The sequence below is a fragment of the Microplitis demolitor genome, chromosome 4 (genome assembly GCF_026212275.2).
Source record: "Microplitis demolitor isolate Queensland-Clemson2020A chromosome 4, iyMicDemo2.1a, whole genome shotgun sequence".
In the NCBI taxonomy this organism is placed as follows: Eukaryota; Metazoa; Arthropoda; class Insecta; order Hymenoptera; family Braconidae; genus Microplitis; species Microplitis demolitor.
Window position 1 is genome coordinate 16,029,719 of NC_068548.1, and position 14,682 is coordinate 16,044,400.

At 28.7% G+C, this 14,682-nt stretch overlaps 2 protein-coding genes across 2 annotated transcripts; one reads left to right on the top strand and one right to left on the bottom strand.

Moving 5' to 3' along the window:
- The first annotated feature begins 888 nt into the window (after positions 1-888).
- Positions 889-5,256, top strand: LOC103571658 (heparin sulfate O-sulfotransferase). The gene is made up of 7 exons (XM_008549898.3): positions 889-1,333; positions 1,419-1,645; positions 1,715-1,800; positions 2,188-2,424; positions 2,491-2,648; positions 4,874-5,103; positions 5,168-5,256. The coding sequence occupies exons 1-6, from the start codon at positions 1,222-1,224 to the stop codon at positions 5,083-5,085; spliced, it is 1,032 nt and encodes a 343-aa protein (XP_008548120.1). The 5' UTR covers positions 889-1,221; the 3' UTR covers positions 5,086-5,103; positions 5,168-5,256.
- On the bottom strand, positions 5,105-6,602 carry LOC103571657 (N-terminal Xaa-Pro-Lys N-methyltransferase 1). Its single transcript, XM_014442849.2, has 4 exons — positions 6,298-6,602; positions 6,063-6,243; positions 5,447-5,555; positions 5,105-5,379 (listed from the first exon to the last, which is right to left on the bottom strand). Exons 1-4 carry the CDS (start codon positions 6,463-6,465, stop codon positions 5,157-5,159), a joined length of 681 nt encoding a protein of 226 aa, XP_014298335.1. The 5' UTR covers positions 6,466-6,602; the 3' UTR covers positions 5,105-5,156.
- Positions 6,603-14,682: the final 8,080 nt, after the last annotated feature.

The window sequence follows — 14,682 nt, forward strand, 5'->3', positions numbered from 1 at the left end:
ACAAGTTTTGTTCCGTAATTTAGGTAAACATTACCCGAATGAAAAAATTAATTTTATTCGGATTTTCTTTCATTTTTGCGCTAGTTATTGGGTAAATGTACGGTAATGAGAAAAAAAAATTTGTGAAAAACGAGATAATACAAGAACTTTTTTTTTACACTTTAATAATAACTAACAATAATTTTGGCCAAAAAATCATGAACAAACGTTCTATGTGAAAAAATTCATAAAAAATCAATTTGTGCTGAGTAATTATATTTGAAGTGTGGCTATCAGGAATGGAGTAGATTTTTCCTTGAGTAGAGAAAGAGTAGAATAGAGTTTTTAAAAACTATAGCTGCATCTAAATATCTATTTTGAGTAGAGTTAGCGTAGAACAGAGAAATTCTGACTACCGTTGTCATAATTCCTTTTATTCAACTTTTGAAGTGAATTTGCATTCAAATTCGGATAGTAAATTTACGTTGTATTAGTAAATTAAAGTTGTAGAGGAAGTTGTATTCAAATTGTCATCAAAAACGGAAAAGTCTGAAGTTGAGGGACATTTGACGAAAAATTCCAGGAAACTGTTATAAAGTAAACTTTTTTTGCTAAAGCAAACTATGCTATTAAGGCAAACACTGTATGTTGTACCCATCGTAATTAGAAAACTGAACGACACAAATTGACGTATATTTGCCGTCAAATTAAATAAAAAGTTTTTCATCAAACTGGGAAATTCAGCTGGTTTAAAATTTACTCTTGTATTGGATAGCAAAATAACCTCTTACCGCATGATCTTTTTTAGTTAATGAAAAAAAAAATTCGTGATGGAAAATTAATAAAGAAACTTGTTTCAACGTTTTCTTATTTATTGCAAAAAAAAAATAAAAAAAATATAGCGTTCATCTTCCTTGGTACATACTTGGTATATGCACAAAACAACATTTGCTATTTGCTACTTGAAAATATTTGTAGTAATATGGTTATGTTCATAAATGGTCCGCGGTGCGGTTAAAAAAATAATAACAAACCATGGAGAATAGAGACATGTCTCTATTCTCCATGTGGCAAACTTTTGTTGAGCAACCTCGGCTATCTGGAGTAATAGCTCAGAATGTGAACTGACGATAAAGATAGCTTATATCCGCGCATGCGTATATAAAAATTTAATTATGAAAAGGCCTGTTGCACTGCGAGGAAAAATGAAGTTTTTTTTTTCTAACTTTTTTAAAAAATAAAATGATCTTTAGAAATTTTCCAGTGCAGTGGCTCTTAATGATAATTTTAATAATTATTATTCTATTCTTCAAAATAAAGTTGGAATCATTAAAAGATGAGAATAAAATGTTGAGTAAGTATCTTTTCTATTATTCTAATGTTTGAAACCTCTAAACGCATTCTGGAATATAAATAATACATGTTTATAAACTCCAAAGTTGGTGAACTTGCGAAAATTCAAGACTTTACCAAAAATCAAAAAAATTCAAAAAGTGATCCAAAATTAGATAAATCTGAGGACACTATAATAATATATAATAGAGTTCCAAAGACTGGGTCTACTAGCTTTGTAGGTGTAGTGTACGATTTGTGTAAAAAAAATAAATTTCATACACTACACATAAATATTACTAATAATATGCATACATTTACGCTTTATAACCAGGTCAGTATCAAAATTTATCTAGTAAAATTTTATAATACACTATTTGTGAATCGAAATATAATTATACAGATTCAGTTTGTCAACAATATTACACGATGGAATATAATGAAACCTGCTTTTTATCATGGCCACATGGCTTTTTTAAAATTCAATAAGTAAGCACATATTATATCAACATTCCTAGGAAAAATGATTTTATAAAATTTTATAGACAATAATTATTTTCGAAAAAAAATATTAAAATATGATAATTTGAACCTGTATGTAATCTAATGGATTAGAAACATTACTTTGACTGATCAGCTAATTATTTTATTGATGAAAATTTGCGGTGAATACTGGACTCCAACCTGAATCCGTCGAAATGGTAAGCAAACGGAAAAAATTATTTTCACAATCTTCTATCAAATTTTATCAATTGAGTGAAATAAAATTTAATCAAACTCTATAAAATTTTATAAAATCATTTCTTCATGGAAGTAGTAAGCAGAGAAAATGAACAACATATATTACTGATAGACATAAATCAATTTTTATTGGAGGTTCGGAGTGAAACAAGTACCTTTGTATCTCAATTTATTGAGGAAACCACTTGATAGATTTATTTCTTACTATTATTTTCTACGCTACGGAGACAATTTTCGACCACATCTTCTCAGGAAAAAGTATGGTGACACTAAGACATTTGATGAATGCGTTAAAGCTGGCCAAACTGACTGTGATCCTAACAGCATGTGGTTACAAATACCATTTTTATGTGGTCATGAACCTGGATGTTGGTATGATATTTTTATTTCAAGTCAAGTGTAATTTATTTTTCTTATACCATAAAATTATTTTACTAGGGAAGTTGGTAATCGATGGGCTTTAGAGGAAGCGAAAAGAAATTTAGCAAATAATTACTTCCTTGTCGGAGTAACTGAAGAATTAGATGAATTTATACGAATTTTACAAATTGTACTTCCTGATTTTTTCCGGGGAGCTCATGATTTATTTTCTCATAGTAAGTTAATTATTTATAAAGAAAAATTTATTGTCACAAAACATTTTTAAAAAAGTGTTGAGTAACTAATATTTGGGTTCATCAGAGTTACGTCATTTTAAATATGTTTGAGGCTTTGAAGATATTCAATATACTTACGAACGAGTGTTTACGGGATGTATAGCTCCGCTTTATTACTCGAGAAAATATTGTTTTTCTAAAAATTATTTTTTTCCTCAGTGTAGAACTCAATTAAATGCGTCATTGCTGTATTAAACTTAAAAATCGATTAATTGGCTTGAGAGATATCGATGCTGAGAAATTTTAAAAATAACTTTTTACTTTATTTTTCCTAGCCACCTCATAATGTGATCTACTATATGTTTCGAAAATTACATTAGATTTTCATCTTTACGGTGTATTTTGAGCAATTCATAATTCATTGTAATTGGTTCGTTAGTTCAGAAAATATCGTCAACAAAACATTTAAAATTACTGTCTCTAAAATTTTTTCGAAGTTATGTTATAATTAAAAATTTTTTTCATTCTTTATCTTGATTACTTACACTTAGTTCTGCCCAGATCTCTGCGTTTCCTGAAGAATAATCGTCCAAAAAAATTTTAAGATCCATGTCTTTCAATTATTTTTAATTTTTTGTAGTTCAAGGCAAGACATAACTTTCAAAGAGCACAAAATTTCAAAAAGTTTCAAATTTTTCTACCCCACTATTCTTTTAAGCTGAGTGTACTAGTATTCAAATCATTTAGGTGTGATTTCCAATGTAAGAAATTCATTCACACACAACATTAAATTGACAACATAGATCGGAGCATTTTAGATACTTGAATAAATTTCCCACAAGCCTCATTTTCGATTTTTAAAAAACAAAATTTTTTTCAGCCTTAATATCGATTTGAAGAACGTACAAAAAATTTACTTTTTTTGGTTGTTTTAGTTAATTTTAGTAATTGGATACTTCTAATAATTTTACTTTGCTAAGGAAAAGTAAATTACAGTCATTACTTTTACGACTGCTATTGTATTTATAATATTTAAGCCAACTAATTTTTAACTTTCCGCTGAAAAAATCAAAGGTTTTCGAAAAATTCGGAAAGTTATTGTTTTTACCCCGATTTTCGAAAATCGAGTTTTCATCAGATGTCGGTGTTTTCAGATCCTAGGAAGCTATTCTGAATATTTTCAGAATGATATCCATGTGTGTGTGTGTATGTGTATGTATGTATGTATGCAAACTTTATAACTTTTTAACTAGCTATTCGATTTGAATGGTATTGGTGGCAATCGAAAGAGCTTGCTAGCCATCTACTTTTCTGTAAATTTTACATTAATTGGTTGACTAGATTTGGAGATATATAAAATGAACGATAAAAGAATTTTTTTTTTAGTTTTTTCGAAATTTCTAAAAAACAGCTGGATCGATAAACTCCAAAATTTAATCAGCCCTAAAACATGATGAAACGCATCAAATATTGCAAGAGTCATCTTAATCGGATAATTCGTTCGAGAGATATCACAGTAGAAAGACATGGTAAAAAACGGTTTTTCACGAATATCTTTGAAACGATTATATTAAAGAATTTCAAAATTTAATCAGCTCTATAACTCAATAAAACGCGCCGATTGTCACATTGAACATCAAAATCGGTCAATTAGTTCAAAAGATACTAACGACGGAAAATTGTAAAAATAACAAGTTATATTATTTGTCCCGGATAAATCATAATATAATGTACAAAAATGTATTCAAAATCATATCAAATCTTTGTCTTTATGGTCTCTTTCAATCATTACGTAATGTGATGTAACTTATTCTTCAGTTTAAACAAAATCATCAACAAAAAAATTGGAAAAACATCGTTTTCAATATTTTTCTTGGATGTCTCATGTACTAACACTTAGATATGAGTCAGAACTCATGTAAATCCTCACTTTGATCGCTTAGATTAATTTCTGTCTGAATAGACTTTTTTTTCTTTATTGAGCATAATCGTGGATAAATATTTAAAAAACGCTCATTTATTAATTATTTTCGATTCCAAAATTCCTAGTTTTAACATAAGACGTAACTCTTTTGAGCTTAAAAAGCTTACAAAAAACAGGGGAGCAAGGGTATTTATACTAATATTTTCGAGCTCCTTGAGCTCGAAAACGGCGGGAAGTGTTCGGGTAGGCCCGCCGGGCCAACCGATGTCCTGATTTTTGCTTTCATTTTCAATAATTACAGGCGATAAATCACATTTGCGAAAAACTACTCAAAAAATAGAGCCTCTTCCAGAAACGGTGAAAATAATTCAAAATTCTACTGTTTGGAAAATGGAAAATGAACTATATAATTTCGCTGTTTCTTACTTCCATGCTGTAAAAAAACGTTTAATAAATGCTTCTTTACAAGACTCGAATCAACATTTTATGTATGAAAAAATACGACCAAAATGAATCAGTTTTTAAAAAAATGTACGTTATTATAAATTAGTTATTTATATAATTCAACATAATTATAAATGTTATTATTTTCCAGGTCTTAGCGCAAACATATGTACAGGATATAAACCTTGAGGCAAATGAAGTTGTTCTTGTTCTTTAATGCAAATCAAATTGGCAGCTTGAAATACTTTTTTCAGATTATCATATGGCCTAGTAAAAGAAGAATCTTGAACATCGACTTCAATTTTGTTTGAACTTGTTAAATTTTCTTTTACTATTATCATTCCATTATTTTTCAGTGCGTTGCTACATGTCAAATAATTATGATTAGTTTACCAGAGATGTTATATAAAAGTATTTTAATATAATTTACCTGCACTTTTTTAAAAATTCTATTAAATCATCATCGTGAAGATATCCTAAAACCCATTGACACCAAATGACATCGTACTTCTTTGATTCTGGATAAAAATCTTGTAATCCTAAAATTTTTTTATATTATTATTCACAGAAAGGAAAGATTTCTTGGCTCAAGAAAAATTTTTCATTATGAAATAAAGACAAACAAAATTCTTGCGCCAAGAATTTTATTTCTCGCCTAAAAAAGTTATTTCTTGGCTCAAGAAAATTTTTTCTCACCCCAAGAAAATTTTCTTTTTTAATTCATAATTCAAAAAATTTCTTAAGACAAGTAAAAATTTTTCGCGTCGAGAAATCCTTTTTCTCTGTGTAGTTAATAATTTATTCTAAAAAGTCGTAATCCACTAATTTTCTAGGTTTTTTTTTTTTATTTTTTAATAAAATTTTTGTAGAATATTATCAGATAATTTGAGTCAAATTAAATTTTAAATGTTTCTTAAGCTTTGAGTTTTTTGATTTATGTTAGCAATTCTATTTTTAAACAGTTTATATCAATTTTGTAAATATGGGTTACGTCTCTTTAAAAATAAGATAGTAAATTTTTATTTTCAAGTAAGAATATCTGCTACCTAAAGAATAAAATTCACCAACATTCGATGACTGCAAAAGTTTTTTGGCAGTATCTAAAAATTTACTATTTTGTTCAACTAAATCCACTAATTTAAAATGTTTAATAAGTAATTTTTTTGTAATTCTTCCTATTCCGCTACCACAATCCAATGCATAATTTTTATTTGGTGGATTTTCAAGCTGAAAACATTGTTTATTTAGAATATTTATAAATTCAGCATCATTATTTCATACTTCAAATAATGAATTTAAAAATCCATCAGATCCATCGATGTCGATACGAGAAATAAATCCAAATCCACCTAACATTCCATTTAGAGTTGCAGGAACATTATTCCAATACTTAGCTGAATCTGCATAAAATTCTTTTGGGTCATAGGAAGATTTTGATATATCCTCCATTGTCTAACCAAATGAAGCCGTTGATTTTTTTATTTAAACTTTCTATTTTGAATTAATGCCTGATGAAAACTATAACCTCTAACATCACAAAGCTTTATTCGAACTCCGAATTCACGAAGTATAAATACAAGGAGTCCGATGTTATGTCCCCAGATGCCTCAGGTGCCTCCCCCTGTTAATTAATTAGTGAACTTGAGATACATAATAGGCGCGGATTTAAACTCCATTTGCAATTTATATATTATAAAAATTGCAAATTATACATTACAATAATATATATTAATACTTATTGCGTCTTATCAATATTTGGTCAATAATTTAGATATTAAATCATCGTGGAATATACTTATTAAATTATAAAAATTGAATAAATAGATAATTAAATCTTTATTTTATATTCAGAGAAATATAAATACAGTTTGAGTGGTCTTGGAACGTTTGCTGTCACCCGATACTTAAAACCTAAACAAAACACACGCATAAAAATCATGAATAGGCCCTTGTTCTATAGTTAACAGTAAATATGGTTATAAACAAATGCATACTCTATAAACAAATAAGAAAAGGAAATATGTAATAAATAAATGTTATTTATAAATGAAATCCATATCACAAGAACTTAACGATTATTGTTAATATATAGTTCTATATTAAACAAAGAGTGATTCGTATAATAAATCAATTAATAGAAATATTGAAATATAGCATTAGAATAATTATAATGATGTTTCACGATAAATGATAATGTCAATTGTATCGAATAGCTAAATATAGAATAGTTATAGAAGAACACACCTCTGATAGTCTAGAAAATTTAACTGGAAGATTGTATCCAAGTACAGGAAAATAGAATATAAATAATATAAGTAATAAGAAGACGCAGAATGTGTAAAGTAAAGAACGTAAATGCATAAGCTTATATCTCAATTTGTATTAGTAGAAAGTACAAATGTATAAGTCTATTTGGTAAAGAACTAATATATATATATGTGTATGAGCGTGGGTGTGAGCATGAGAGTAGTGGGGATAGGTTGGAGAGTGGAGGTCGGAGATCTCTTTGCCGTCTGATGTAACTTCACTTCTCTCCGAGAACTATTGACGAGCACAGCTCTTATTACTGTTTAAATCTTATCTACACTTTACAATAAAATTCAGTCTTCAGATAAGAATTATTTTATCAATTACATCTATCCTTATTCATAATTTCATTACTTCATTAAATAGTAATCATAACAATCATCATCGTAGTAAATTATAAATTTATTCACTGTTTTCAAATTCAAAATTGGTCCCGCGCGACAGCAAACTGCCTACTGTCCAAGAGGTGGCGTTAACTCCGACCCTAGTAACCTCCCAGGGGCTTGCTGAAGCTGGCCCCCATCAATTTTGATTTTCACACTTTTTTAATTTTTCAATGCTCCAATCGTTTGTTCGTCGTTTGTTTGTTATTGTCCGTCGATTGTTGTTGTTTGTTCGTTTATTGTTTATTCATAATTAAATAATTAAATCTTCAACCTCAACTTAGCCCCCCTTAACTTATCATCATTTCATTTCTTCCTGTTATCAATCAATTAATATTCATATTCGTTTGTTCGATCATAATCAACGTCTTATCGCCTTTTATTATCAATTTTAATTAATTAACACCTCATTACCAGTGTAGCTATGTCGCGCATGCGCATTAATACTTGTGACGCAGTGGGATCTCCTTCCAGATGCCCGGGAACATTTAAATTTAAGATTTATTACAAAAAAAAAAGTAAATATCCAACAAAATATGAACTTTTAATTGTACTTGTCGTTATGAAATTTATATAAAATAATCTATATTGATATTGTGAATAATCTTAATATACAGCATCAATCTGAATAGTTAGTAAATTAGTTATTAATTAATGGAAAATATAAGTGAAAATCTAATTTATCATGCTTTTCAGCGTACGTCTTTACATTCAACGTGAATGCATATATATTGTATTTACTTGTGAAAATTTTATGTCTGCAAATTTTTGGTTGTGTATGTAAAGATTTTCTGTGCGTGCATATTTATATATGTTGAATTTTGCAGCAAATTTTCCATCCATTTGTATAAATTAGATTATTTTCAGTTTTGATATCTACTGTAAAAATTAGATATCTCAAAAAACAATTTTTTTTTGTTATAATTTTTATAGCCTTATATAATTTATTCTTTGCATAATTTTATTTTTTTTCCTCAATAGGTTCATTTTTGAGTAAATAAAACGAATATTGATTTTTATGGATATTTATTTATTACTCAAGTATCACAATTCACAGTATTGTGAAATCAAAATACATTCTAATTTGACTTGAACATCAATAAATATCATGAGACCACATAGATAAGTTTAGAATCATAAGTTTAGACGGAAGCACTGTAATAAATAAAAAAATTGTTGTCAGTTGACCCTGCGAGCCAGCCCCAAAACTTCCCGCTGCTTTCGAACTCCTTGAGTTCGAAATCATTGTTGAGAATACAATTTTGAGCTCTTCAAGCTCGAAAATACTTTTGTATGTCTTTGATCTCGAAAAATAACGTTTACCATTTTTTCTACAACGATATCTCTCGAACGAATTCACCGGTTGAGACGGTTGAGGTGGCAATCGACGCATTTTATTGAGTTCTAGAGCTAATCAAATTTTTAAATTGATTTATCAAGACGTTTTTGAGAAATTTCAAAAAAACTAAAAAAAAAAAAACAATTTTTTTTTAATTCTTTCGTTAACGGTTTCTCTTGAACGAATGAACCGATTTTGATGGTTGAGGTGGCATTCAACGCGGCTTACAAAGTTTTAGAGCTGATTAGATTTTGGAATCAATCCATCGAGCAAATTAAAAGTTATTCAAAAAAAACATTCTTGAAATATCTCCAAACGTACCCTATCGATTGAACTCAAATTTTCAGTGCTTATAATATTTAACAAGCCGCGTCGAATGACACCCTGACGATTAAAATCAGTTTATCCGTTCAAAAGTTACAGAATATTTATATACGTACGTACGTACATACATACATACACTCGGACATCATCTTGAATCTAGTCAGAATAGTTTCCTAGAACCTCAAAATGTCGACATCTGTTGGAATTCCAATTTCGCGAATCGGGGTGAAAACAATAAATTCCCAAAATTTTATACGCTGCATACACGCCTGGGTGCGAATAGTCTCGTCCTAAAATAAATTGAAATAGTTAATAATGAGAGGCTAAATAAGGATTGTTAGCAAAAACCTGGTAACCATGTTTATTGCATATTAATGTCAATTTAAAGATTCGGCACATTTACATCTCTACCGTAAAAGTCTCTACCTCAAATGTAACTCTACCAAGAACAAGTCCACCCGAACTTTTTTACCATTTGCTGATCATACCGCATTAAAATCCTACCAATATATTACTATATCAAATAGTAATTATGCCAAATTTTTTTCTTTATCATGAAATATCCCTGCAATTTAATAACTTTCCCATTTGAAAACACTGCCACAACCAGTTCTGCCATGAAAATCTGGTACATTTTCATCTCTACCATAAAAATCTCTACTCCAACTATAATTCTATCAAGATCAGTTCTACCCTAACTTTTCTACCATTAGACAATTATACCATATGAAAATCCTACCAAAATATTACTGTATCAATTATTTTTTATACAAAATTTTTTCATTACCACGAAACATCCCTTCAATTTTGTAACTTTACCATTTGAAAACTCCACCACAACCATTTCAGCCATGAAAATCTGATCCAAATCTATGTATACCTGAAATATCTATGCCATTTAACAGTTGAACCAAATAAAGTCTACCATAAATATTTCTACCCCTTATTAAATTTACCACAACACAAATTTACAAAAAAAATGCTTAACCAATTAACAAATTTGCCTAATAATATTTCTATCTCATGATAACTCTAACACTTTTTTAACTCAACCAGTTTAAAACACTACTATAATAATCCCTACCATGAGAATTAAACTTCTTTACCTCATAAATGTGTTATCATATGATAAAAAGTACAGAAAATATCAATTAACTTCCGTCGGTAAGATAGACATTGTGGTTACATAGCTATTATCTAGATTAAAATTTAAATATTATCTTTTGATAAAGCTATGTAAGAGCATTATACTTTTGGAATTGGTTGTAATAAATTTGATACAATTATTAATTTGGTGCAAAATATTAATAGTCTTTATAATTGCGAAATATTAAATTTTTTTTTTTAATTTATTACTGCACAGTTAAAAATTCCATAATTATAGATTAATATATTTTTTATTGATATATTTATGGATAATTAAAGTTACTTTTATTATTTACAATGGATGAAATATTCGTTTCATCAATTAATCATTAAGAAAAAAATGACTCGTTGAAATAATCTTAAGTTATAAATTTTTATTTAATTTTCAATGACATTAAGAGTACATTAAAATAAAAAGGAATTTGTTACACGAACGGCGCTTTGAAGTCTAAGCTTATTGAGGGGGCACATGCACCCAATCATTTTTATATGATTGGGATACTCTGTCGAATAATTTAAACTTTTCAAAAGCATAGAAATGTCCTCTAGGAATTCCGACAAATCCTCCACACAAGTGTATACACTCTGATAATTCTACTCTATAAATTATTGATCATAAAGACCAATTGTACATAAACCTAAAATTATAAATATTTTATGATTAATAAATAATGCAGATAAACATTTTTAGAAATAAATTTGTATTGTATTAGTAATGTCGTACATTTACGGTGTAAAATTATTATGTAATAAAGTAATTATTATAATTATGTCAGTGTCGAAGCTGAGACAATATATTTCCCTTTATGGCCAAGAAACTTGACACGCGTGTCGTGACCAACAGTTGACAAAAGTTCCGACACTTGTTCTGTGTCTCAAATTTTCAGTGTACCATTTTCCAGTCCAATAACGATAACATTGTCCACGCATTCAAAATGCATCAGTTCCAGAGCCTATTATTCCCATCGTCATCGATATCCATCAGGAGGGTAATAAAGTTTTTCATTTACACAGGTTTTATATTTTTTTTTTTTTTTTTTTCTGAGAGAGGTTAAAAAATCTTCAAAGGACACCAACGATAGGAGAATTTGAAGATTCGATGGAGTTGGTAGTGTGGGATTTTTACCCACTAAAAACAATCCTCTCTCTTCTGTCCCTCGTCATTGGCAGAGGGTGTTCAGACTGGAAACCGAAATCAAAATACATTTGGTTTTTAACATCGTTTTATAGCAGCATTAGTTTTTAAGGGTTTTCTCTGACAGTACCCTCCACTTTTTACAAATATTCAAAGCGCCGTTCGTGTAACAAATTCCTTTTTATTTTAATGTACTCTTAATGTCATTGAAAATTAAATAAAAATTTATAACTTAAGATTATTTCAACGAGTCATTTTTTTCTTAATGATTAATTGATGAAACGAATATTTCATCCATTGTAAATAATAAAAGTAACTTTAATTATCCATAAATATATCAATAAAAAATATATTAATCTATAATTATGGAATTTTTAACTGTGCAGTAATAAATTAAAAAAAAAAATTTAATATTTCGCAATTATAAAGACTATTAATATTTTGCACCAAATTAATAATTGTATCAAATTTATTACAACCAATTCCAAAAGTATAATGCTCTTACATAGCTTTATCAAAAGATAATATTTAAATTTTAATCTAGATAATAGCTATGTAACCACAATGTCTATCTTACCGACGGAAGTTAATTGATATTTTCTGTACTTTTTATCATATGATAACACATTTATGAGGTAAAGAAGTTTAATTCTCATGGTAGGGATTATTATAGTAGTGTTTTAAACTGGTTGAGTTAAAAAAGTGTTAGAGTTATCATGAGATAGAAATATTATTAGGCAAATTTGTTAATTGGTTAAGCATTTTTTTTGTAAATTTGTGTTGTGGTAAATTTAATAAGGGGTAGAAATATTTATGGTAGACTTTATTTGGTTCAACTGTTAAATGGCATAGATATTTCAGGTATACATAGATTTGGATCAGATTTTCATGGCTGAAATGGTTGTGGTGGAGTTTTCAAATGGTAAAGTTACAAAATTGAAGGGATGTTTCGTGGTAATGAAAAAATTTTGTATAAAAAATAATTGATACAGTAATATTTTGGTAGGATTTTCATATGGTATAATTGTCTAATGGTAGAAAAGTTAGGGTAGAACTGATCTTGATAGAATTATAGTTGGAGTAGAGATTTTTATGGTAGAGATGAAAATGTACCAGATTTTCATGGCAGAACTGGTTGTGGCAGTGTTTTCAAATGGGAAAGTTATTAAATTGCAGGGATATTTCATGATAAAGAAAAAAATTTGGCATAATTACTATTTGATATAGTAATATATTGGTAGGATTTTAATGCGGTATGATCAGCAAATGGTAAAAAAGTTCGGGTGGACTTGTTCTTGGTAGAGTTACATTTGAGGTAGAGACTTTTACGGTAGAGATGTAAATGTGCCGAATCTTTAAATTGACATTAATATGCAATAAACATGGTTACCAGGTTTTTGCTAACAATCCTTATTTAGCCTCTCATTATTAACTATTTCAATTTATTTTAGGACGAGACTATTCGCACCCAGGCGTGTATGCAGCGTATAAAATTTTGGGAATTTATTGTTTTCACCCCGATTCGCGAAATTGGAATTCCAACAGATGTCGACATTTTGAGGTTCTAGGAAACTATTCTGACTAGATTCAAGATGATGTCCGAGTGTATGTATGTATGTACGTACGTACGTATATAAATATTCTGTAACTTTTGAACGGATAAACTGATTTTAATCGTCAGGGTGTCATTCGACGCGGCTTGTTAAATATTATAAGCACTGAAAATTTGAGTTCAATCGATAGGGTACGTTTGGAGATATTTCAAGAATGTTTTTTTTGAATAACTTTTAATTTGCTCGATGGATTGATTCCAAAATCTAATCAGCTCTAAAACTTTGTAAGCCGCGTTGAATGCCACCTCAACCATCAAAATCGGTTCATTCGTTCAAGAGAAACCGTTAACGAAAGAATTAAAAAAAAATTGTTTTTTTTTTTTTAGTTTTTTTGAAATTTCTCAAAAACGTCTTGATAAATCAATTTAAAAATTTGATTAGCTCTAGAACTCAATAAAATGCGTCGATTGCCACCTCAACCGTCTCAACCGGTGAATTCGTTCGAGAGATATCGTTGTAGAAAAAATGGTAAACGTTATTTTTCGAGATCAAAGACATACAAAAGTATTTTCGAGCTTGAAGAGCTCAAAATTGTATTCTCAACAATGATTTCGAACTCAAGGAGTTCGAAAGCAGCGGGAAGTTTTGGGGCTGGCTCGCAGGGTCAACTGACAACAATTTTTTTATTTATTACAGTGCTTCCGTCTAAACTTATGATTCTAAACTTATCTATGTGGTCTCATGATATTTATTGATGTTCAAGTCAAATTAGAATGTATTTTGATTTCACAATACTGTGAATTGTGATACTTGAGTAATAAATAAATATCCATAAAAATCAATATTCGTTTTATTTACTCAAAAATGAACCTATTGAGGAAAAAAAATAAAATTATGCAAAGAATAAATTATATAAGGCTATAAAAATTATAACAAAAAAAAATTGTTTTTTGAGATATCTAATTTTTACAGTAGATATCAAAACTGAAAATAATCTAATTTATACAAATGGATGGAAAATTTGCTGCAAAATTCAACATATATAAATATGCACGCACAGAAAATCTTTACATACACAACCAAAAATTTGCAGACATAAAATTTTCACAAGTAAATACAATATATATGCATTCACGTTGAATGTAAAGACGTACGCTGAAAAGCATGATAAATTAGATTTTCACTTATATTTTCCATTAATTAATAACTAATTTACTAACTATTCAGATTGATGCTGTATATTAAGATTATTCACAATATCAATATAGATTATTTTATATAAATTTCATAACGACAAGTACAATTAAAAGTTCATATTTTGTTGGATATTTACTTTTTTTTTTGTAATAAATCTTAAATTTAAATGTTCCCGGGCATCTGGAAGGAGATCCCACTGCGTCACAAGTATTAATGCGCATGCGCGACATAGCTACACTGGTAATGAGGTGTTAATTAATTAAAATTGATAATAAAAGGCGA